Source organism: Vigna unguiculata, chromosome 2 (assembly GCF_004118075.2).
Source record: "Vigna unguiculata cultivar IT97K-499-35 chromosome 2, ASM411807v1, whole genome shotgun sequence".
In the NCBI taxonomy this organism is placed as follows: domain Eukaryota; kingdom Viridiplantae; phylum Streptophyta; class Magnoliopsida; order Fabales; family Fabaceae; genus Vigna; species Vigna unguiculata.
In genome coordinates this window covers 25,807,793-25,834,959 of record NC_040280.1, presented here as the reverse complement: position 1 = coordinate 25,834,959, position 27,167 = coordinate 25,807,793, and the positions used below count along the sequence as shown (strand labels likewise).

Below are 27,167 nucleotides of genomic sequence, written 5' to 3'. Positions count from 1 at the left end.
ATTGAAGCAATTAGAAAATTAAAGAATTACATTCAATCAAAGGATAATTAAAAAAGTAATTGTAAAAAAAAACTTAAAAGTGCACTAAAGTATTTTCTTTACTAATAGTAAGCACGTGTATGGCCATAACTGCTGCTACTCTGCTTTTATTTTGTTCTTTTAACATCTAAAATAATTGTTTAAATGGCCTCAATCTACATTGTTACACGCTGAAAATTTAACAAGCTACATGGTTGATACATCACCCTTGTTTCCACAATACTTGCAACCCTCTTTGGATATCGTTAAAAAAAAATACAGGAGGCATTTTGGTATCCTTATAATAAACCAGAATTTACACTATATTAGAAAATTTAACGCTACCAAAACCTCGGAATTAATGATCTGAGTTTGACATGGTTTAGAAATCTCTAGTTTCAATGCCAGCTTCTGCTGAAGTGAGGCTATCATCATTCTCATTCAACAAATAATCACAATATTCCAAAAGCATATCTGCAAGGGGAGGAATTCCAGGATTTCTACCGTCGTTGTATTTATGTGCATTAAAAGTTATCTGCCAGACATCATGCCTGAAATCTTCTCGGCTCTTGTACTCCATGTTCCGTACTCTCTCCCTTATTCTCGAAAGATCCATAGGCGTATCTATAATGTCCAGGTAGTCAGGAGCCTCTTTCTTCGACACTGGTTTCACGAAAAGATACGACAGCTCGTACCTATCTTTTACCATTGTGTCCACAATGCCCTCCAAGATATTTGCCAAACCAACCTTTTAGACACAAATTTAATTAAAGAAACAAGTCAAGCCATGTGAAACAAACTAATAACGCTACAAAAGCATAGTAACAAAACGTAGAAATGTACCTCTCCCCCTCCCCCTCTTCGGCGTTTTGTTGGCGGCATATAATCTGCATTGAGCTTTCCTAACTCGGCAACAGATCTCCTTTTTCCACTCCTGTCTCTTTCTGGCATTCTCTTATCATGTCTTCTTGCTCTGGGATCATCTAAATACTCATCTCTTAAATCAGGCTTTTTCTTCTTCTTTTCTTCTTAGCTTTTTGCCGTTCTTCTTCCTCCCTCTCTCTTCTGATATCTTCTTCAAATCTTTTTATTTCATCTAACCTTTCTTGCTCTTTGAGCATCCTCATTTCTTCTTTGTGATGCCTCCTTGCTCTGTCTTCTTCTCGAAGTCTTGCATCATTTCTTCGTTTCTCTTGCTCTTCCCACCATCTTCTGTCCTCTTTAGTGTTCCATTTTGGAAAACCCCCAGTTCCATACACGGTCTCCTGTTTCTTTTGTTTCTCAAAATTTGACAATTCAACAATTCTTTTTGTCTTTCTGTGTTGAAGTCCAGAGTTTCCAACAGGACTATCCAGTTCTGCATCAATAACCTCCTTCGTACGTCTTATAACAATCTTTTTGTGACTTTGCTCCTCTGCTGGTGGTCGTATTTTAATTGGTAACTTGTGATAATCATTGTGACCCCTGCCTGCATCAGTAGGAGGCCCTCTACCTGAATCAGCAGGAGGCCCTCTACTTGATTCAGTAGGAGGCCTTATCACAACAGCATGTTTACGAGATTCAGCCTGTGTATCATCTGGTTTCACTTTTTTGGGAATAATTATCTTATTAACCTTAGCAGACTTTGCAGTTTCTGAATCCGAAGTGACTGGCTTGTCAGAGTTTTGCAGGGCCTCCGTTACAGGTTTATCAGAAGATTTCTCTGTGGATCCACATTTGAACTTCAGTGGAATTTTGCCGAATTGTCAACAGGAGTAATCTTTGTGTTGCTTTTGGAACTTGACTTTTTGGAGGGGGCTTTAGGCTGGGAGTGACTGGAGGGGTCCACAGATATGGTTTTCCCAGATGATTTTTCCACATCTGCAGATTCAAGTTGAGTTTCAAGATCTTCACCATATTTTGGACAGTTCTTGTTTGTTCGCATATGCCCAGCCTGGTCATAAACGAAATAATTAGAACACAATATTGAACAATGGAGAGTAAAACTTTAACATAACCAAGGATACACTTCCGTTTTAACAGCTAGATATGTATTAATTATTAAGGTAGAAAACACATTACTCATTTGGTTTCTTGATCACACTTTATTTTCAAAATAAACTTGCATAATTACAGTTTACCCTCACATCCACAAAAAGTGAATTTCAAAAATACCTTCTACTAAAAGCATCGATCCTTACGCAACATGTAAAAAAATAATTTTAAAGTTCAAGTAAATAGACTGTAAACCAAACCATGAAGCATCTACTCATATACAGACAGTCGACAGACAGTCGACTGGACAATGGCACATAACTAATACTCCGGAGGCTGCCATTACACACACATACACAATCAACATGAGCAAAAATCTAAATTGAGAATTAAGATTTATATAATTCATATTCCAAAAACAAGTTTACAGTTTTCATATATCCTTGACCCTCCCAGATGGAATACTAAGAAACATATGTACACAACTCAAGATACACACACCTGACCACATGCTCCACAAACAAAAGTTTCCCTTGATGGTTTTTTCTCCTTAAACACCTGGTTCTGCATACATAAATCAGAGACAATTTCAGGAAGCAGAGTAAAATTTGAAAATATTATAACAATCTAGATGAAAGAATGCACAATATAATCTCCATGGAACAATCCAAACAAAAAACTCAGACAATCACATACAGAATTCAACAAGCTTTTAGCACATCTACAAAACAAAATAATGTATTGCGATCTGAACAAGTATCAAGAAGACTATTTCCATGTAATTACTTCCATTCTAGCAATTATTGATAAATGCTTCGAGTAGTTGCAAACAAGGACAGTCCTAATTTATCAATAATGCAATGGAAAGAAATGCAATTACTATGATGTACACTTTGGATTTGACCTTAATGGTTAAGTTCCCTTAATGATCCAAGGTTATTAAAATCAAGAGAAGAAAAGATTTTTATGACAAAAATTTAAATGAAAATACAAGCAATCAGAAACTCAAATTAAGGTTACAATTCAAATTACGAGAAGAAAATATTTTTAATACATATACAACTAAAAGACTAAGAAAAAATCTACAAAAAATAGTCAAAACTTTGTTACAGCCATGAAAATACCTGTTGCTTTTTACATAAACTCAACCACTTAAAATGGTTTTTCTACGAAGAAAAAGGAGAGTGATGAAACAGATTAAACTTCATCACTTACCTTAATTCCTTCTCCCATATTCAATTTGATTTTTTTATTAGGAAGAGAAATAGGTGCAATATCATTCTTTTTGGCTTTATTGACCTTCAGTGATTTGCTTTTTTTAGCACCAAAATTTTCCTCCTGCCAAAACCATGAAATAAGAAAATCAGGACTCATTTATAGAAAATTAAGTCATTACATAATACTCATAAATCATGAAATAACAGTTTAAACAAAGATGCAAACGACAGGACAATATAAATAAACTAATTATCATCCCACCTCTCTAAGATCTGTAATGGCGTCCTCTTTCAAGGGAATATTTCCATCTAATTGTAAACTATTTGTTATTTGCTTAACTTGTTCGGCATTGTCAAAGCCAAATTTTGATTGCATCTTTGATACCGATCTTGTTTCTTCCCCTGTTACTTTAGTTTTCTTCTTTTTCTTCCTATCAGCTTCATCATCTGCATTAGTTATCGCCCAAAACAATAAAGGTCAAATATGACAAATAGCACCTGAGTTCAATTTCAAAATCAGCCTTGGCACATTCAATACTAAAAATATCGGGTAACAATACTTCAATGATCAACACGATGTCATACCATCCATGAGCAACCTGCGCAATTCAGCAGCCTCAGCTGCTTCATCTTCTATTTCCTCCTCTGCCTGAGCCAAAGTTGAGCGCCTTCTCATTTTAAGACCCTTAACACCATCTCCCTTGTCACGTTTTAAGTCATTTGTACCTTCTTCTCCCTCTTCAAACTCCTCAGCGTCAAGTAAATTTTCCAGGTCTCCGGCAAAAGAATCCAGATCACTATTCCCTTCCGAATCACTCTCGTTCTCATCAGCATTTACAGCTGACAGACTCTGAACTTGTCGATCCCAAATCTCCTGGCATTTTTCTCTAGTCTGCTGCTGTAACTGAAGAAAGGACATTCGCTGGCCACGAGCATATTTGCTGATGGTTGTCGGATCAACCTTAACCCCAGATGCAGCTTGCTCACTTGAAAGTTTACGTATCATAGCAATGCGATGCCACCTGGTTTGTTTAGCAATGACTTCCTCAGGAACATTGAACTTAACAAGAACCTGGATAAGAGCAGAACGTAGATTAAAAACAGGAATGGTACATATTAAACATAAAATGCATTCCATCATTATGATTGCATTCAAAAGTCAAGTAGACACTAATAAAAGTCACAACCAGACAAATGGAGTAGTGGAAAATTAATTTGCTGCTTAAGCAACTATGGTTATGTTGGGATTTTATTAGTGTCACATGATTTTGTACAACAAATTAAACAATCTGTGATTCTCATTGCTAATGCCTAGGATATGATTAGATGGAAGAAGACCGAAGTGGTGAATTAACCATTCAAAATTGCTTATTTACATATTGATTATTCTAAACCACAGGTTTCTTCGGGAAAAAGAATTTGAACCAAAGTCATTCTTCCTTCTACACATTCATCCCATGGAGATTGTTACATAATAAACTGCCTATGAATTAGCTACATAGGAAATGTATTTTTATTTTGTCCCATTGTTATAATTGGGTTTGAAAATGCAAATCATCACTTTTTTAGCTTGTTCTTTTCCAGTAAGATTATGGACTTGGCTTCAAAGCATCATGGATCAGTAGCTGGACACTTCAACAATTAAGACACTTATCCATCCAAATAGGAATTGGAGTAATTTGCTGGCAGCAGTCAAGCTATCTGCCGTCACTCAATAGCAAAAATTTGGAATAGCAAAAAACAGATCCAGTTTGAGGGGCTTCAAATACAGTATCTACATATTAAGAATAGAATTCTCACAGCTGCAATAGTTGAAGATTATATGTAATCTAATTGAGTATATTCTTTTACTATTACTTGCAGGTCAAGGAAAGTAAACAATATTATTCAACAAGATTAGTATACTCAAGATATAGTTTGGACGTCAAATACAGATGGAGCTTACACTACATATGGCAACAAAGCAGCATTTAGGGGAATTGTTACAAATTCAAAAGTTCAGAACATGGGCTGCGTAGAAAAATTTTAAACAAACAAATCCAACTTTTGAAGCTAAACTCTTGGGCGTTATTCAGGCTACTGATATCACTACCTAAAAAGATTGGAGAGCTCATTGGGTGGAGACAAATTCTTTGTTGGCTGCAAAAAGCTTTGTCTAATAGTTCTTTGGTTCCTTGGAAATTGCAAAAGATATGATAACGCTTTGGAGTCTATTAAGGGTATACAATTTAGTATTTAATACAATTTTAGAGAGGGAAATTGGGGAATGGAGAGCCTCTTTTGTCTTTGATTTTGGCAGTGATAGCAATCTATCTTTTGATTGAAAAAACTATATATAGAGAGAGAAAACAAAACAAACTACTGTTTGGAATAAAATCTGGACAAATCAGAACAATTCTTAACAATTGGATTAAGCCTAGTTAAACCCAAGAAATCCGGCTTGGGAAGTGAGGGTTATACTTCACTTATATACTTTAATCTAACAACACTGTAGAAAAGTGAGGGATCTAAGATGTCAAGCATTTGAATTGGCAGGATCAGACATCTGTGGATAGTCTGATAATAGCTAGATAGTGAGTAACCAAACAAGCCTAGCAAAAATCACTAAGGTAGACACTGCTACAGTCTGAAAAATTTGTATTTGGGTCATTAACCTTACAAAACCGATTTATAAGCTAAGAGTTACCCTCCACTTAAATACCTTAATTTGGTCTTATTTTTAATCAATGTAAGAACTCCAACAGAGATCAAACCATTTTTCAGCAATAATTTTCATTTTTGAGATGCAGCTTGTCTATCGGTTCAGTACATAAACAAGATTCACAATTAATATCTCCATTAATATCAGCTTTATTCATAACATAATTGAATACAAGATGAGAAAAAAAAAAAATACTTTGCTGCAATACTTTTCACTTTTTGAAGTGCAGCTTGAAAAACAGTTTATTACAAAACAAGATTCTCTGTTAATATCAGCTTTATTCAGAACACAATAACACAATTGAGTACAATATATGAGAAAACTATCACCTGCCAGAAAAAAAAGCCTTTTTAACATCAAGCTCTATAGCTTACTTAAGCATATAAAGTTCACAACAGATCACCAAAATTCCACGCACCTCTCGTGCAGCCTCCATGCTTAATCTCCGTAGATCAGCATCTGTACCAGTAACAGTGGAACCTCCACGGTTAGCAGCTGCTTTCTTCTTCACCATTGCACTAGACACTGGTGCCTTTGGAGGTGCCCGAGCATAGCTGAAACCCATGCCACGACCAGAAGGATCACCAACACCAGTAATTTCCATTCGTTCAATATTTTCCTTGCCCTGCTAAGAAGTCCCACCAATGTAAAATAAATAGCATACAGAAAATTAAATTTACAAATACAAGCATATTATCACCACACTATTGCTCCATGTTTCTAAACTCCAGTATAACATACATTTTCACTTGTATTCAAATTCTATTGGATTCATAAGACAGTAAACAAATCAAAGAGTTGCAGAAATTGTAGGAAACATAAGGATGCAGAACAAATATCTTTCAGGACAAGTCTCCTTGTGCAAATGTCAAGAAGCAAAAGACCATCTTATCAACACAACACTTACACAGCTTAAACAGGTCACCTTTATAATATACTACAGCGATCTTCTATTTTTGGGCTCAATTATTAAGTTGAAAAATATAAATTACAGATAAGAAATTAGAAAGACAAGATTTTGCTTTTATAAGGGATGGGGAAATATAGTGGATAATGTTTATCCTTTTGCAAAACGTAATTGTATTCTAGTATTTCTTTAGCTACCATTCCAGAAATTTTACTCCATCTTTTTGAGTCAATTAAGTTCATCATCCACTTCAAATTAAGAAAATTTGATCCTCCCTTTAATTTTCTTCTATCACAAACACTGGAATAGTAAATTTTCAATCCAAACAACAAAAGTCTTAACATGGGAACATTAAGCTCAGTAAAAGATCAATTCTTCTATTAGTTTTAAATCAAACATTTGACGACTTGTAATATAATCAAGATTTGAAATAATTTTATGAGTTTAGCAGTCATAAATTTAGTGAAATTTTGATCAAATTTAAGGAAACTCATGAGATTTGAGGATTTCATAAGACTTTATTGATGTTTTAATTAATGAATTTTGAATTAAAAAATGTTAAAAATAATTCAAAACAATTACCAAGTAGAAAATGGGAATTTGAGGTACTTGGTAACAGAAAATTAATAGCAGAATCCCCCTCGCTTCATCTTAAACACACAGGAGTTAATGAGCTTGGAAAAAACAACTCTTGGAACCAAAATTCACTCGGTCTAAACTTAGTGCAGTCAAGTCTATTTCAAAATATTATTTGATTAAGGATTCTCAGACCCTGGCAAAAGATTCTGTGAAAAACAATAGCATGTTTCCAAGTTTCAAATTCGTGTACAAAACAATAAACAAACAGTGCAAATGTATGAGATCATTGCATATAGTAGAAATTTTTAACACGGCCAGGATAGATGCCAGTGCCAAATATACTGAAAATCAGATTTAACATAGATCACCTGGCTTGTACAAGCAACAAAATTGCTACTTAAGTTCCAAGGAGTAATCTGCAGTTCCCTCTCAATGTGTGATGCAGCAGCCAATGCTATTGCTTCATCAGGAAGCCGACTCATTGCAGACGAAATATTTGTAGGGTGTGTTTCAGTTATTCCTAAGTGTTTTAGCCGGTAGAGACCTGCTTGCATGCTTTCATAGGCACAAACCTAAAACAATTTAAAATAAATACAGCACAACGAAGGAATCTTATTAAATGAAGCAAGATAACAGGATATATCTTACAACAAAAAATCGGTAAAGCAAAAAACACCCAAATTTGCAACGAAGATTGACATGCAGTTAATTCACTTTATCGCAAGCAAAGCAACATGTAGATTATAGACCACCCAATCAAAAGCAATACAAGGTGAGCATGCATAACCATGTTTCGCATCCAATAAAATGAATTGTTACTTAATGAAGCCTTATTATATCTACAACCCAAAAGCATAGTATGAATCAGAAAGAAGTCTACAAATCATGCAATTCAAATATTAAGTTTCAGAAAACAGCTTCCAAACCTCCACAAAAAATTTTAATTGACTTTTTTTACTATTAGTATATTTCAACAGAAAGACATATCTTAAACTATAAATAAAAGAATTTTATACGATATAACTCACAAGCTCTGGCGGAACCATTTTTCTCAATTCATCCTCTGACCACATGCGGAAATTTCTCTTTTTAACCAAAATCGACTGTCCATTTGCTCCCCTCTGCAGTAATAGATAACATCCAGGAATACATAAAACAATAAAAACAACAAATTGAGATTGTAATTCCAATATAAAACTATTTTGCAGAAATTTCAATTTTTCTCTTTTTTTTTGGAAAATACAAGTGACAGTTTCATTCGAGAAAATGTTTCCTTTTATTTTTCATTTCCTATTTTTGTAAATAACTACAAAAGTTTGACCTTTTTTACTTTATTTTTGTTTTCAAAAATCCGTACAGAAAACAATGAAAACAATTGTTCTTTTACTGTTTCTATAAATATATTTGAAAAAAAAAACAGAATGAGAACACATTGTAATAAACCAACCAAAGCCATAAGGAATTCTGTTAAGCATCCATTTCTTATAAATTGTTTCGAGGATAATAAGCTTTGGGACTCTCTTGTACCTGTAAATTTGCATATTCCTTGATTTTCTTACGAAATGACGCTTCCGATTGGTAAGGAAACTGTGAGAGAAATTCATCAACACGGATATGAGGAGGCAAGTGCCGCTTCTCTGCTGCTTGGAATTCACGGCACATGTGTACCAACAACCTGTTCATCATGTAAGTCTGAAGATTTTTACTTCCCGGTGAAAATACCTCCATGAGTGGCTCCTGCAAAGAGTAATTTAGAGAAACAACTTAGCACAAATAACAAATATAGATTGGACTTTTATTCCTTCCATTGTGATATTCTCAGAGACAAACCAACAAAAACCAACAAAAACCAACAAACCTGCTGTCCAACAACATTAATTTTATCAATGCGCCTTAATGATAGCTTTCCCTTTGGTGAGCGAACCAGCAGGTAGTCAGTTAGTGGAACTTTATGAGGAAATACAGGTGCTCTATACATATTTGTCTCTAGCGATGACTGACAGCAACCAGGTTTTAAATCTCCAAGGAAAGGAGACTTATCAGCAGGATCCAGAGAAATAACGTGCCCCAAGCTACTATCTGTGTTGCGTAATAAAGAGCCAGATTGATCATCAGGTGAGCATTTTTGATAGTATGTACAAAGTCTTGCACCCATTCCAACATTGCTCAAAAGTAAAGGTCTTTCTTCACAATACCTACAAAAAGAACATATTCAATGCCGTTAAAAACATAAAAACTTAAGAGAAAATGTGTGAAAGAGGGAATGTATTATTGTGTTGACCAAGGACCACAAACTGGAATTTAAAATGTGTACATTAGTTACAAAAACAATAATTAACAGTTGGCATTAGTAACATCATACAAAAAACTATGTTAACAACTAACTACCAACGGTGCAGTTGAAAACTGAACTGTAAAATACACTAAAATAAATGCAATTCACAGAATCCAAAAGAGAAACAAAGTAAAAAACTGTATCCCCATTCCAGGCAACAAATTAAAAAAAAAAAAATGCTCTTAATATAATAGAGCTGAAGGCAATAGAACATGCTTTATATGCACAAAAAATATAAATTGCAAGCATTTTTAATTTCAGATGAGTACTCACTAATACGAAAAAATGTAAAGGCAGAAACTGAGTAGGTAGAATTTTATTATCCGAGGGATTCCCTCTCTACAACTGAGCCAATGTCCAATTCACAAAAACGCTGACAAAATTAATGAATACTTCTACCATTCTTTCCCTATTTATATAATCATATCTAATTTCTCTTACTATCTAACACCATGGTACCATCCTAGTCTTACCTAAATATATGAAATTACATAACAAGCAAAGTAACAAGTTGAAGGGCTGTATAGTAAAAAAAAGATACTTCCAAAATTTAGTCAGCCAAAGTCAACAATCCAGAACTTGCAAATGGAAATGGATATATCACCAAACAAAAAAAAAATTGCATTTAGCATCAGTAATATGTGAAAACAAAAGCTGAGTAGTTTCAACTATCAAGCAAAAGTTTTTCTGGTTTACTGCTTTAGGAGAATTCAAGATGCAAAGGATGTTATTACTTTTTAACCAAAACGGCACTGTACCTCTGAAAGTAAGAACTTGTTATAATCAATCTACAAAAAGAAACTTTTCTCACAGCAAGTGAATAATAAATATTATCATGTACCATTCTCCTTCTAGCCTTCAACACTTCCCCCACCCACCACCACCAACATTTCTAACCTAACAAAAATATAAAACAGACAGTAGAGAAAAACAGAAGAAGATACTCGACCATGAATGAATGTGCAAGCAGAAACTCAGTCACCCATTTCTACATATGTCAATAGATTCCGTTAAAAAGTGAACTTAAGCCTAACTCAACCCTACAAAATTGACTTGTAAGGTGAGGTTTCTACAAACTTATATACCGTAAATTCGCCTTATTCCTAATCGATGTAGAACTTTCAACACCCTCCTAATGTCGAGGCATATACATCTTGTGCGTGAGACTAGACATTAATGGGTGATCCGATAGCGGGTGGAATAATAAACCCAACAAACTACAAATTTCGCTAGAATAGGCTATAACACTAGTTCTGATATCATGTTAAGAAGTACACTTTAAGTCTAAATCAACCCTACAAGTCGGTTTCGTAAGGTTGAGTTAAGCTTAAATCTCACTTCTGCTGAGCAATATTGCTTTGAAGAGTATATAGAGCATATTGAGACATTTGCTATCGTTCTTCTTCATTTTGTTTGTTTTGGAGAATATTAGTCTCCCGATAGTTGTGCTTCTCTTTTTTCCCACAGAAAATTAATTTATTTAAGACAAGATTCTTATAAACAAAAAGTTATACAAAAGAAAACAGATTGTTTTCATTGTTAAGACAAGGACCCAAAGTTGTAAAAATCACCCGTACAATCGCATACTCCTGCGAGTTTGATGGATGCAGCAAGCTTATGCGCATTACAGATAGGAGGTGCAGACAGTACTCAGATTGCATGGTTGCTCGCAAAATCGCAGGATCATGCACCACACTGATTCGCTTTGGTTTGAGCACACGGGCTCAAGAGTTAAAACAGGCCATTTCTAGGCTAAAAGACTAAAGTTTGACCTAAAAAGAAGCTCAACTTACATGGCCCTTTTGTTTTGGTACTGTTGTCAAACAACCATCAGTCTAGTTATCAACAGTCATCGAAGCACTAATGCTGCTGCCACCAACACTATCCTCACCATTGTAAGCCACCACAACACTCATGACCATCATGCCAATGTTGCCTTCCTCATCTCCAGCATGCACTTCTACTCTGTATTTTTCTCTTGACACTTTTCTCTGTTCTTGCTGGAGAGTAATTTTATAAATTGTTAACCCGTTTTTAGTTCTGTTATGTATTGAACCATACTACTTTGAGGATCCTACGAGTTATTTATCCTACGAGTTATTTTATTGTTTATATTACTTTTAATGCATGCACCGGTCTATGAATATGATTTTTCGTATACTCATAACTCTTATGACTGAAGTTATGAGTTGAGTCACAATTTTACGATCCGCAGGTTTGACAGCTTTAAAAGGGAATGAATCAGATATTTTGCAAATTCAATTAATGAAATAGACCCATAATGACTTGAATACAAACTCTTGCAAATTGCATGTTAAATCAAAACAAACTGCAAACAGGAAACATAGTACATTGAATATGAATATAAGAGCTTGCAAATACATAGAATATATCAATATATTAAAAAACATCTAAGTTAATATTAATTCACTGCTTCAAAATACATAGGATAAAAGTTTCAAGTCACTTACTCCATCAGAAAAACATGTCCGTCTTTTACAGACAGATCAGACTTTTTCTTGAATGCCCCAGGAGGACGCAAGGACTTGTTCTCCCCAGGAACCCTCTGTGCTTTTGGCCACAAATGTATCTTTGAACGAACAAGATGTAACAAGGAGTTTGGTTGAACATTTTGTTCAGCAAGTGACTTCTGATCTTCAAGCTCCCTCCCTAAACAAAATATTTTCACTGTTTCCGATGCCTTAAAATCTACAAAAAAATCTCATATCAGCCATACAGAAGGGAGAAAGTACACTAAAATCTAAAACTTACTTGCAGCCTCATTATGATTTTAAATCCATTACAGAAATAAGAAACTTTATCATAGAAGGAACAATTCACAACCTAGCTTTTTGGAAGCTCTTGCTTTAACAGTTGAGAGAGTTTCTTCAGTATCCACATGCAATTTACTCCCCTTGCCACCCAAACTCTTTATAATAATCTTCATGGGTCCATGTATTGGCAATTTCCCTTGTTCTTTGACAGCAACTTCACTGTCATGGGGATACCATAATGCTTTTGGCCGGTGAAAATTTGCAATATCTTTACTGCAAAAGAGTTGGTAAGATTATAATGACAGAAAATCTACAATACACATGTAGACAATAGACATTAAAACCCCATATAAACTATAGAACTTGTATGCCTCACTTATACACAAATCAACAAAGGTGTTGCAAGAACTTGGTAAAGAACATAAGAAATCTCCGTATTGTTAAAAGCAACTAACATATAAAAAAATGGGCTGGTCTAATGGTGACTGATTATGAGCTAATATAGAAACTGTGAGCTAGGTTCAAACTTCAAATGCAATGAGTCGTTCTCTAATAAAAGCATCGGTGTCAAGGTCTATTATTGTTTTGCAATAGCATTTCGGAAGCAAAGGTCAAGATGCAAAGAATCAATCTTTATATCCGCCACAAGCTGTAACTGGTGGAAAACATCCGAAGCACTATGATACAGAGATTTCTCCAGCAATTTTGCTACCAGGGACGTTTGACAATAGATAAGGAGCTATGTTGATGGACATAGTAAAATGATAAGAGTGCATGTATGCACCATTTTAAGGTGGAGAATGAGACAAGTTCAGTTAAGTATACAGAGTGGGATTTAGTTCCATGAATTGTTCAGTGAAAAAAGAACTGAACTGCAAACTTGTATTTATATTAAGTGAATCGGTGTGTGAAATGAGATCCATTTAATTGGTATACTATGAAAAAATTATAAACAACAAACCTACGAGAAGATAATGCATCAAGTAACCAGTTCACAAATCTTGGACTCTATTCATTTAAGTGTACAACAAAAGTTCACCTACACTGAGACAGATGAACAAAGACATTTTTTTTCAAAATGATGGTAGTTTGAAAAAAACTGTGGACTGAAGGTATATTATTCAAGAATAGTGCATAGAGGCAAGAAAGAAATAAAACCCAAAAGCATTTGCAGATATGATGCTCTCACCATTGGGTATCTAGTAGCCTAATCATCAAGTCTGAATGTAAGATTTTACCTGAAGTTCATCTAAAAGAATATAATATTCTAAGCCAAAAATGTCTCAAAACAGGTAAAGCATGCTACGGACCAAATAGCTACCTCGTCCAAAAAAATAAATTCTTACTTGCTCAACTTCAATTTCATTGTCTGCAGCTTCAGCGCAGGTTGAGAGTGAAAAACTTTGACACCGTGTGCTGAGCGTTTTTTGGAATTTGATTTCAATTGCTGAGAAGTTTTGCGATTTGAATAATGTTTGTCATTAGAAACGTATCGCCATCCATATTGACTTCCATGTCCTGGTAGTTCAGAAGAGTCCCCACTGCTTGATTTTGAAGAACGAGTTAAAATTATAGCCCCAGCATGAAGACGAAGATGTGCACCATCCTTGCTATCCAAAACTTCGAAGTGCATTTGATCATCCTGAAGATCAAAGATAAGCTTTGGTTTGACCACAGGCTGATCAAGCTCCTCCCATATTATCTCGTCTAACCAGGAACCCTCCATCATGTCTCTATTTTGTGATATAGCCTTGTTAAAACGTGTAATTTGACCACTTTGATTATGTTTAGATAACTCCTCCTCTTTTCCATCTGCAAGACTAGCACTATCCACTTCAGATTTGGATTCTAACCTTAAAAGTTGGGGGTGAAAAAGACTTCTAGATATTAGATTGGTTTTAGCTTCAGAAGAATCCCTTGAGCCAAAGGCCTCCAATGAGACAGGAGAGCTGAGCAACACATCATGATCTTTATCTTCCAGTATCTTGTGAGGCTCCAGCTGAATATTCTGGATCCCACTTTCAATTTCTATTTCACTGCCACCAGAAACCCCCAACTCAGGTCCAGAAACTTCACAACTTTCAATATTATTATTACTTGGAACAGGAGAATTGCCCCAAATGATTTCATCTTCCCAGTCTTGCTGATCAAGAGGATAAAAGTTGGTCCATATGAAAGGATGATCTTTCCAGGAAAGGTCTTCTTCAAAATCCCCTTTCATTGGTTCAGCACTGTGACACGAGTCCTTTGATTGATGATCATCTTTCCTGGCCACTGAGGGCTCCGCATGAAGAAACCCAAATTTTGGAAACTCCAAGTCAACATCGTTGCTTTCTGATACATCATTATGAACTACAGAAACTTGTTTAGCATGTGAGAGACTCTGGGAGGAGCCCTTGAGGAATTCCTCTTCATCCTCTTCTACAAAATCATCAGTAAAATCCAAAGACTTGTATCTATCTGTAAACATGACAGGTAAAATGCCCATTAGAACAGAAGCCCCACATACAAACATTGCAAAAAGATAGCATTCATTTTGCCATTCAAATCTAACCATTGGCAGCCCTTAATTTCCCTCACATACTGTACAAATAGTGCAACAAAAATTTTAATTTTCTAATCATATCTCTCCTAAAAGATTTAATAGACTCTGACATAAAAACAAAATTCAGGTAAACATTTCCAATCTCCAATTACCCCTAGGATTAGGTTGCCGATGTTCTCTCTTTTCTCCCTTTCTGAGAGGTTCATGAATGCCAAAGATTTCAGAGAAGCGTAAAATTGCCACACCATCTTCCACATATAAAACAGGCAACGGCATAGCCATAGACCTTTTCTGGACTTCAGGCCCTTCCTGTTTGTTTCATCAATTAAGACATTAATATGTCAATAGAAAGTCAAACATGATCTTTTATAATCCTATCAACAATAATTATCATCAATGTTAGAGAAAAAATGTGTTAGTGTAAGCATTACTAATGCGCTGTGCTTATAGCAGGGTACTACACTCGATATACATCACAGTTAATAGCAAATACACACACAAGGAGCCAACTTGTCATCAATTTGATGCACACATCACAGAGAAATCCTTTTACTCTTTCCCACCCCACTTTAGCCATTTACAATTAATTAAGCACTAAACTGAAATGCCATCCTTTTTGCTGTTTCTTAAATGCATCAAGTGAAACAATAAATAGGCCAGTAAAACCACCATTTCAAAACAAGGTCGAGAGTTATGTGCAATTATGCATAGTTCAAGTAACAACTCTTCAAAAACCTAAAACTGTTTGGCACAGGCTTATATCTCTGCTTGTCCCACGTCACCACTAAAACCAACTTTTCCCACTAGGCAGGGTTGGATACAAAGAGCAAACAGCACCACAATTTACCCAAGATTATTTTAGGATTCAATTTTCTGTCCACTTGAATTATATTATTTGGTATTCAAAACAACTTATTATTTAACTTTACAGATTAATATTTTCATATTTCATTTTGGGGAGGGGGTGAGGGGAGGGTTTAAGATCACTATGGGGGCGCTATGTTTCCCTAAAATTAACCAAAAGCAAAAGGGGGCAAAATTATGAAGAATGAGGATCATAGGGTGACATTGGCAAAGGATTGAATTCCTTAACATGTGCTCATGGGCTCAAACCACACACACACACACACACACACACACATATATATATATATATAAACATACACAAACACACTGGATTATCATTCACGTCAATATAGTTTGAGTACTACGTAAAGTAATGCAGTATATGCACTCATTGAGTAGGCAGCTTCAGTCAAAAAATTACTTATGTGATCTGTCTTTAATTCTCTCAGTGGACAAGTTTGGCCTTATATGAGTAGACCAATTTTAGTATTTCCTACTTCTAATTAAGATTTCATTCAGTATAAACGAATTTAAAAGATATATCAGGATCAACCAATTTTCTTAAGAACAGAAAATTTTCTTCTATTTACCCATCTTATTAATCAGAAAATCAGCCTTCCACACATATCAACTAAGCCATCCATCAAAATTTTTTATCTATATAGTTGAATCACTTATATTTTCATCTGCAAGACTACAAGTAATCTAATAAAAATATTCAATATACAACTTGAAGGTCAAATATGGTCCAGAGTCAAAACAGTACAGAACTTAAATATCATTCATTTGAATTGTTATAATATATGAAGAATATACAATGATATCTACACAGTATCATAGAATATCGTATCTCTCGGGACTAATTTCCATATATTAGTTTTATGATTTATTTCCTCATGTCGCTGGAACTTCAGATTATGACTTGGTATAAGAATAAATAAGGGATAGTTGTTTACATAAAGTCAAATATCAATCAAAGAGCCTTCAGTCTCTCTTATTTCCTTTCCATCCCTTTATACCCAAAACCCTATTATAATTTCAAGAAGAATAAATATCAACGGCCAAAAAGAAATATTTAAGAGGTGGCAAAACTGAAATATACCTCCTCAGGTTTTTGTACATCAGCATCCAATTCTTCAGTCTGCAGTAAGTCAACATGTAATTCACGTTCAAGAGCACTCTCTTCTTTAGATGCATCTACCACAGCCTCTTCCTGCTCCTCTGAAAGAACAAAGCTAGCATATGTGAACTGCAAGATTCCAATATGAAATGAGGTACATCTACCAGTTATTAAGGGAAAACAAGCAATTTTATTTTTCTTTCCTAAAATTTCCAAGATTTCAAATTAACATACAATATTCATGGTTCAGATGACAAATACAAAACTTGGTTGATAGTCAAAGTCTACACACAAAAAACTATGATTGATTTCTTAAATACTTTGTCATAAGTGGTCAAACTTGCTCCGGTGTGGATCTTATTAATCATTTATTGCAAATAATTGGACCCTATAACAACTATTAATACATTTAATACATTACTATTATATATAACACAACCCTTTCTTATTTATTAAGGATATATTTGATTCCATAAATTGTTTTATACATTTCTTTCTTTAATAGTAATAGAAGAACCCATATCAATATTGATTCTATATAGTATATTACAAAATATAAATTTGTGTTACACAAACTTAGGAATGACACAGGGTGGGGCATATGCAGGTTTGAATATCTCATTTTCATTTCTGAAGTAAAAATCTATCCTCTTTCCTAACGTGCATGGAATTTTTGTCTCATCCTCATAATAGGAATACCCCATACCCTCCCGTCCTCCTTACCATTTCAAATATTAGTTAAATATTTTTTTTTAGAAAAAAATTAAAATCATAGCAAATAAAATATGATACTAATGATTCAATCTCCAAAGAACCCACATTGTAACGATTTATGCAATTGAATAAATTCAAATATTCTCATGTGAAAAAATATACAACAAATAAAAATATTAAAAAAAAAGTAGAAATAGTCAAATGTATGTCCTAAAAACTATTTGATTTAATGAAATTGAAGTTGTGTTTTCTCATATGCAATACATCGTTTGACCAAGGAGATACAAACACTAGTAAACTAAATTGTCTCATTGTGATGCGTCCTAACATTGCCTTTGTAACAAGTTATTAAGTCAATTTATAAACTCTCTTTATTAAGACCATTGAGATGCAGTTGTACAAACCCTAAACCCTAAACCCTAAAGGCATTATTTATGCAGATGGGGAAATACTCAAATTGGTTGGTACTCTGACATTGATTGGGCAGTGTCATCAAGCAATAGAAGCTTTACGTATTGTGTTCTTGTTGGAGGTAACTTAATATTTTAAAAAAGTACGAAACCAACTGGTCTGGCAAAATCAAGTGTAGAAACAGAAAAAAAGCACAATGGCATTAGCCAATTATAAGCTCATATGGCTAAAGCAACTCCAACAAGAACTTAAATTTGAAGAAAATTCCCAAATACACCTTTTATGTCACAATCAAGCAAAATTACGCATTGCCTCTAATTTTATCTTTCAAGCATATTGAGGTAAATTATCATTTCATGAGAGAAAAATTGGAGTTTGAATATATCAGGACTCGATTTGTCAACTCCAGAAAACTGTTTGCAACATGTTCACCAGGGATTAATCATATTTACAACAAGATAAACACATGACTTACATGCTCCAACTTGAGGGGGAATGTTATAATTATAAAAACAAGACATGGATCATTTATAATCAAGAATATCTTGGTTATAAAATATTATTAGGAATATTGTTATATTCCTGTGTCATATATTTTTATTAGAGGATATCATATCTCGTCGATTTATTGAATTGATTTCATTTTCTCAATACAAATAAAGCACCTCTGTTGTCTCAGATACACAAAATTTCAACTCAGTGACTCATCCATTTACTATAGTTTAACAACTAAGATCCAACATTGTCTAGCAATTATGTATAAAGCCAAAGTAAATTTATTACAATGACAATTTATAGCATAATCTAACAACTAATTCTCAGAAAATCAGCTCACAAACTAATGAGTTAATATATATAAAATTATTTCACAAGTGTGCCTAGTCGCACTCATTCACATTAAATTTCTAAATTTCATGCATCAAACAGAATGCCAAAAAACCATCCACAGCTTAGCTAGCATACTGGATGTCATTAAACAATCACATAGTAGTGAACCAAATGCCTAACAGAAAATATAACAATCAAACAACATATACTTCAAAACCTGTCATCAGTGAAAGAAAACTATCTTTAAGGTGCAAATAAATAGAGCCACAAAAACTTTAGTAAAATAGTTGAAGCACTCCCATTCGTGATAACAGTACATGTGTTTGAATTTCAATTAGGTAATTAAGTTGAGTTGAACTCAACTAGAGTTTAAAAAAAAAATAAGATTAAAAAAAAAAACTCATTATAATTTTTAACCTAATTGAAGTTTGAGGTAAACTTTGTTTCTGACAAAATCCAAGGAAAAGGTTCATATATGTTGGCACACAGTGTTCAATGGAAACTGAAAGCTGGTTAGGGTATTTCAACTGAAATCCAAACACCATATATCTGTCTCCAGCCAACATCTGAACAAGGCTGCATAAAAATGCCATAGCTAGATTACAAGAATCAATCTTTCTAGCACTTTTATGTGGAGTAAAACCAATATAACAAGTAAATTCATGTTTTAAGTTAAAATCAGACAAAATACAACAATAACAAAGTGGTGGTGCAATTCGTGTAAAAAATATTACCAGGTACGGAAATATTATCAGGTTTAGAGTCTTCATTCAGAAAGTCTTGCTCCTTCTCAGATTCTTCATCATAATTTTCATCATCAAATACAGAAGCTTTGGATTCCATACATACAGATGCTTCAGCAGAGAAAAATTCTTTTTTTGGCAATAAATAGTCTTCTTCATTGGCAGCCTCTGTCTCTGGACCATCATACTCTTCGTCAATATCTTCATAATCAACAGCGTCTTCAGCTTTTTCATGACAGTCTAACATTAAAAGAATCCAAAGTTAGTAAACTATTTAAGAGAAAAGGGCAAAAGAGATGGCTTATATTGCTCTTTTAAACAGGGCTACACTGTGTCAAATTCAAACTATTTTCCAGACAACAAATGCCCTTGATGTTCATTAGCTTTATCCAATGAAATTTCCAAGGAAGAAAAAATGTTGGAGCAGAAGGGTCAGAAATCCTCCCAACAGAAAATAACAATAACAAATTAACCGTATATCATGCAGAAATACTCTCAAATCCCTCTGCAGATCTGTCAAAGTAACTCATAAAATAAATTATGAGATTCAAATCAAAACCCTTCCCCTCACACGAAACAAGACTATGTCTTTGGATGACAAAGGAAAATTGGTATAATGCCCTATGCAGGAAAAATACTGTGGGACCCCATGTCTGAATTTCAGGTATGCCACTCAAGAAGCATAGGGCTTGTTTAGAGAAAACTTCTCCCTAAGCAATTCTCTAAGAAAAATATAAGGAAAAATGAAATTAGTTTCTCTAAGAGATAAAATTAACTTACGCATGTTAAAAATCAAATTTTGGAAAAGCTAAAAGGAATTAGTGAATACAAATTAGTCAATTTTTACAAGTTAATTTAACTTACAGAAAAACTAATTTCATTTTTCTTTTTTTTTCTCTCCTAGAAGAGCTTGTGGAGAAGACTCTCCAAACTGGCACTCAGTCGTGCAAGAAACTTGTATACAAGGATCACAATTCCATACAAACAAAAAATCTTGAAAACTATCCTTAAGCCAAATAAAATTTCAACAGCAGAAGCTACTCACTGTAATTTTTTTGCATTTTGCTTTAAAATACAACAAACCCCCATAAAAAGAGCTCCACTGCATAAAACCTTAACATCCTCTACAGATCAAATCCCAGAAAATCCAATGAAGTATTTCATATATCAATTCATTTCGACTAACATGCACTTCCCAAAAGGAAAATCCTTTTGGAGCAAACAGAAGCCAGGAGCACCAACCCATATTTTAGGTGCCAACCAATATCTATGTAACAATGTATGGCTGCCAATGAACGACAATTATTCACTCATGTTCATTAATACCATGACAACCCATCAGTGAAACTTCACGTGTGTTTGTTTTATCGATCTACTTCTATTGACTTGCACCACTGGCCCTTGTTAGCCCCAAACTTCGGGAATCACTACTAATGTTTTAGTTTTACAAAAACATTTTTATGAAATATTATCCAGAATGGAGAGTTACACCAAGAAGTGTTAACTCCAATCCTCCAATACCATAAATATACATGCCACAAATACATACAAGATGAGGAATGCTAGTGAAACATTCTTTTTAGCTCATACTCGACTTTAATTAAAAACTAGCAATGAGTCTGTGCTCTGCACAAGAGCATGAGAGAGAAAATGAGAGGGAAAAAGTGGGCCCAAATTGTATGCAGAAATGACACATGGCAGCAGCTCGACAGTTTTACAATACTATAAACTACAAAATTAGGGAAGAGTCATCAATAAGAAGTGAGAAACAAAATTTTGTGATTTCCAACAAATTTCAATCAACAATAGAGCGTGACAGAAAGTATAGTGGCAGAATTTCTAATAAGATGTATGGAATTTTCTTCTTTCAGAAGAAAGGACAATGAGCTGCTATATGATATTCTCTACCAAACATATGCCATGTGGGAAAGAATTCCAGTAGAAATAAAACACAGGTGAAATGCTCTCAGTTGATGAGGGAAAAAAATGATACCAACAGAATATCAAAAACTGCATGATATAGTTTTTTCCTGGCAGACTTCACCTTGTTCAACAACGTCAGGTGGTGTTTGTGGTGATTTTCCTGACAACTGCAAACAACAAATTACTATCATTGTCAAAACAGAAATCGAAGGAAAGACACAGTAGGAAAATCTGATAATTAGACACTTCTTAAGAGCATCCACAGAGAGCATTTTGGATTTCAAATTCAAACAGGTAATGATATTTAGATTTACTTACATCTATATCTGTCAGTGATGGACCCAACTTATCGGCTAATGCAGAAAGATGCTCCTTTGCATCCTAAAGAAGAAATAAGCTTATTTAGCACCAGCTTTAAAGCTTTTCGCCAAAACAGATATACATAAATAAACCAAGAAGCAATTGGTCATTCAACAATCAGTATAATTTAATTTTCATAACATGTATACATATCATAAATGGTGCAATTGTTTTCTAGGAAGGCCACCTTTCCTAGAACCTTCAATTTATTATTCCCTGGATCATTCATAATCTGGCATGCCCATGTCAGAGAAAGTAGTTAAAGGCATAAAGTATAAGCAGCAGCCTAGTACATAAATTTAACTAAGAAAAATCTATTTTGGATTTGTTAAAATTGATTTTGAAGTGGAGTAATTTATGTTTAGATATTTTACCTAAAAAGCAAGTTTGAGATAAGAAATTCAAAAGTAAAGCTGTCAACCTAACAAAACAAAACCACTTTTTATCACTTCTAGTCAAAACCAAGGACTGGAGGCAAAATTGATCCTATCCACCAATAACCAAACATCATTTTCACTGAAATGACGTTTCCAAAAGGCAAAGTAACTTCTTATGTTCTCCACCATGCAACCAAAAATACACATATAGCAAATATAAAATAAATCTTTGAAGTTTGCACACGAAATACTAAAATCCTCCAAAATTGAATTCCATGTAATTTGTTAATTTACACTTTGGACAATCATACTGAGCAACACAAGCTTCACAATGCTTCCTCTTTGCTTTTTAGAATTTAAGATGCACGACTCAAGTAAAAGTTCCCCACAAAGTACGAATCTCAAATATGGTGGCTTTAAATCTTCCAAAATAGAAGTTTAGTTACATAAAAACCTCTACTTACCAATTATAAATATACAATAGCTAAGAAATTTCATTTGGGCTGTATAACTATCTAAGATGTACATAGGAGTCCAGGAAGATAACAGAAACACTATGATTGAGTAAAAAAAACTACTACAAAGAAATCTAAGCATGACATTTATGCATGCATCAGCTCAATCCTGAATTTCTAAGTTGTTTGCCACCAAATGCAAATGCAACATTAAAGGCGGCATAAAATTACCTCATCAAGATAATCAACATCGAGATCACCAGAATTATCTACATTTCCAAACATGAACCCAAGAAATCGATTACCCTTGCCAGACTCCTCATATTCTTCTTCATCATCTATCATTTCAAATCCATCACACATGGAGTTAACAAAATATACCAAACAACAAACCATATAACATACTAGAACATCACGTGAACTTCAGCTTACAGATATCCCATTTCAGCACTAACTTAAAATTCAGCATAACCATTTCAACCCTACTCCTAATTCTAACCCTATATATGATAAGATACAGCCAGTGCAAGCAAACAAAAACATGTTCCGAGTCTACAGCACTGAACAACTAGACTACACATCCAATTACGCAACCCTTTAACCCTATTGAAGCAATTTCTTTTTTTCCTTTTTTATTTTCCTTTTTCTATTTCCCCTGTTCCTACCACTTCCCATGCTACAATTCCCCAATTTTCATTGCAGACACTTACCTTCGTCCCGCCCATCCTGCGAGGGGCTAGCCGAATCGTAACCCATGCTGACGGACCAGAGCTATCCGAATTATAACCCAATTCAGCACGAGCTCATCACAGCAGCTCCAAAACACAATTCCAGCAAAATCAATTCCGATTACTGCCTTCTTCTAGAGCTTACGTGCGTCGAAAACCCTATTTATACTTCACTAACCCTATTCCACTCTGCAATTTTCCCCTTCGTCCCCCAAAGAAAACAAAGCCCGCAAATTAGGTTTCCTCGCCGGGGACCAGATTAAATTCAGCAGAACATAATACTGCCCTGGCCTGTTGGTGAACGGACGAAGGGTTCCGGCGAATCAGCGTTTAGAGTTTATCAGAAATTGACTAATTGAGTTGCAGCTTCTTGTTATCGCACGGTCTGTTATTTAATTGAAGATGAGATCGTTCATTTCATTTGGTTGTCGCGTCAGAGGAGGGAGGCGGAAGCATGCGGAGGAAGGCGTTAGGTTGAGAAGACCCTCAAGAAGACGCTCGAGATCTGCGACCACGTGTTCGACGCCGTCCAAGGTGTTCGTCGAGAAGACCCTTTATTCCGAATTGAGTTGCATGTTGATGATGCCGTAAGGTGTGTTATTTATTTTGAAAGTGAGATCGTTCATCTCTTGGGGAGAGAGAGAGAGAGGGAGGGTGTGATACCACGAGGGTGATATTCTCGACTCTCCGATTGCTTTCTGCACCCCTTGCTTTCTACGGCATCCCTAAACTTCTATAAAATACAAAACTTTATGATAAAACATATTCGAAATACCTGAACACTGTACTAACAAATTATAGTGTATTTTTACGTTACAATATCAGAAATTTTATTGAATAATTAAATTTATCGATTTCACTATATTTTTTAATTTGTTAGTGCTCTTAAAATAACTACATATCTTTGTTAACTTGTTTTAATACTCAACTGTTCTAATATCAGTAGAAAAAATACATTCAAATCAAATTTGGGATAAGTTTTTAATATATTTTAGATTTTTTAAATTTTTTAAAATAAAAAAATTTATTATGTTTTTTTTTCTTATTTTTATGGGTCAACTTAATGTTTAAAATACAATCATTTAATTGAATTAAATAAATTATATATACATGTAAAATTGTTAAAATTTAGTTATACAATATACACAACTAGATATACATTAGTTATTTATAATAAAATATCTCTATATCTATGACTAATGTTATTTTTGCTTACTTTATATATATATATATATATATATATATATATATATATATATATATATATATTATAAATTTTATTGGTATTAATATAAATTATTTTATTAATTGTTTTATTTTCTAAATTTTATTTATATTTTTATAATTAATATTTAGGAAAAAAATTATAAATTTAGCACGAGGCACTTGACTAATATTATTATCACAACTGGATCGATATTTTTTTAAATATTTTGTTGTGTGTTAAATTTTAACATATTTATATGCACTTTCTTCTAGTTTTAGAGTGACAAAACAGATTTGAATTGAAGAACAGATCCATCAACCCGTCAGAAAATAAATGGATTAGGTAAGGATATTGAATTTATAACCCCGTTGAAATTAGGGACATTTCTTCTTGCACCACTATCATTTTTGCTACAATTTTCATTTCACTTCTCTCTTCTCATCAGAGACCCAACGCAGGAGGAAGAAGGCGAGTGGCGATCACCTTTGGTCACCTACGGAGACAACACCCACAGCGCCGGCGGCGAGCCACTGAGAACGACGACTCAGGTGCCTTCACACTTTTAGACTTTTTCCCCCTTTTTGCCCTAATCGTTTCTCGTTGTCCCCCCGCTGACATGGCGATCCCTAATCTTTAAACCTTTATAAAATCGTGGTTGGGAGCTCATCGTCTGCAATAGGCCAATGAGATTCAATGATTAAGTGGATAGATTGTATTGTATCACCTCTCTTAATTATGTGTACGCCCTAAGAATGCTGATGATCAATCTGGTGATAACAGTGGTATCAATCTGAATGACTTTCTTGAGAAGAAATATTGTTCAATGTCTATGTCTATGCCATAAGAATCTGCCACCATCAATTAATATTTATGTGGAATGATTATTGTTGAACATGTTGACTGTGCCTAGAACAATTTCAAGTTGAATCGAAATGTTCTTGATTGTGTACAATTACAGATTTGAATTTATGACATCAAAGTCTGGCAGATTTTAGTTATGTTTATAGGGTACTTGGTATGGCCGTGTTTTTCTATCACCCTCTCGTCTTGATAATTCAACAATTTTTTTTCATAGTGATATTTTAGTATGTCATGTATTTTCAGTGAACAATATCCAAATATCAAGATAGGAGACAAATAGCCTTGAGATATTAGTAGCTACTGTTGTTGAGCTTTAATTCTTTTGGTGTTACTTTTCCTTAGGATCTGTTTTTACAAGAATCTTAGAATTTATTTGGTTGACACAAGCAGCCCAATGGACAGCGTAGTTGATTCTCTGAATAATGCCTATCAAGATTTTGTTACTGCTGCTGCCAATGTGTTAGAAGCCAAAGAAAATGCTGGTTCCGTTAAAACAACAGCAACAGATACTGCTCTAGAGAACTTTAGGCAGAAGTGGGAATTGTTCAGAGTAGCATGTGATCAAGCTGAGGAATTTGTGGAGTCTGTGAAGCAAAGGATAGGATCAGAGTGTCTGGTGGATGAGGCAACAAGGCCTGTGGCAGGAAAACCTGGACAAGCTACTATGACTGGTCTTCCTCCCATAAGTGCAGTTCGGTTGGAACAAATGAGTAAAGCAGTTCGATGGCTTGTCATTGAATTGCAGCATGGTTCTGGAGCTACTTCTGCTAATTCAGCTCTTTCCCATCCCTCAGCTCCATTTGATGCCAGGTTTTCTGAAGATGCTACTCAATAGCATTAACGTAACTTTGATGATTAATGTTATAAATTTCTCTCTATGCTGATCTTTCTTAGGGTATACTGCTTTAGCCTCTCTGTTAAGCTGTTAAAGAATGCAACTTATGTGCATTGTGCATCTCTGACAACATTCCTTAGTTTTATGTTTTGGTGATAATTAATGTATTTTACTTTATCCTACAAATTATCATGAGTTCCACTATGAATTTATTAAACACTATAATATGTATTTGTACTAGTCGTGCAATTCCGAAACTGCATTCTAAACTATACATTGTGTTGAAAATAATTTATAAGAGGACCAACTTGGTCTACAAAAGTAACAGATTTCTTAAATTAATTTCACTCTTAAGTATGAAATTGAACATGCAGAACATGCCAAAAATTGAAAAGTAATTTTGCATGCCAAAAATTGAAAAGTAATTTTGCAACGTACTATTTAAAATAATTTTGCAATATTTTAGTGTGGAAGGTCTATATTAATTTTGAAATATTTTGGATTAATCATTTCAAAATGTTTTATGATTATTTACTATTATAGGATGTGTTTTGTATAACAGTTTAGAGTTTATTAAAAAAAATGAAATAATTTTAACAGTTCTGTATATGAATTAAATATTTGTTGCGACTATTTACATTAAATTAACAAAAGGTTCGTAACTAACTTGTTTTTCCATGTAAAGTTAAAATTTACAATTTTTGTTGGA

The 27,167-nt window shown here is 34.2% G+C and overlaps 2 protein-coding genes across 4 annotated transcripts; one reads left to right on the top strand and one right to left on the bottom strand.

Annotated features, from left to right (window-relative positions):
* Positions 1-120: 120 nt before the first annotated feature.
* LOC114173669 (transcription initiation factor TFIID subunit 1-like) lies at positions 121-24,278 on the bottom strand. The gene is given in 23 exon segments (XM_028058177.1): positions 121-766; positions 862-1,043; positions 1,046-1,759; positions 1,762-1,951; positions 2,494-2,556; positions 3,208-3,330; positions 3,472-3,656; positions 3,795-4,281; positions 6,329-6,535; positions 7,765-7,968; positions 8,425-8,517; positions 8,924-9,133; positions 9,255-9,591; positions 12,203-12,440; positions 12,576-12,778; positions 13,852-14,965; positions 15,203-15,359; positions 16,999-17,117; positions 19,704-19,952; positions 21,757-21,802; positions 21,954-22,016; positions 23,059-23,165; positions 23,538-24,278. Coding segments are annotated over 23 exon segments (5,703 nt in total). The 5' UTR covers positions 23,584-24,278; the 3' UTR covers positions 121-400.
* A 730-nt stretch (positions 24,279-25,008) lies between these two features.
* On the top strand, positions 25,009-26,680 carry LOC114170542 (mediator of RNA polymerase II transcription subunit 32). 3 transcript variants are annotated; one of them, XM_028056060.1, is made up of 3 exons: positions 25,009-25,104; positions 25,208-25,310; positions 26,014-26,680. In XM_028056060.1, the coding sequence occupies exon 3, from the start codon at positions 26,018-26,020 to the stop codon at positions 26,456-26,458; it is 441 nt and encodes a 146-aa protein (XP_027911861.1). In that variant the 5' UTR covers positions 25,009-25,104; positions 25,208-25,310; positions 26,014-26,017; the 3' UTR covers positions 26,459-26,680. The 3 variants fall into 3 exon arrangements, with proteins under 3 accessions (XP_027911861.1, XP_027911855.1, XP_027911846.1); XM_028056054.1 differs by having other exon boundaries at positions 25,966-26,680; XM_028056045.1 differs by lacking the exon at positions 25,009-25,104 and having other exon boundaries at positions 25,122-25,310; positions 25,966-26,680.
* The last annotated feature ends 487 nt before the right edge of the window (positions 26,681-27,167 follow it).

Coding starts and splice junctions, on each gene's coding strand:
- LOC114170542 (XM_028056060.1), top strand. CDS start 26,018: ATGGACAGCGTAGTTGATTCTCTGAATAATGCCTATCAAGATTTTGTT.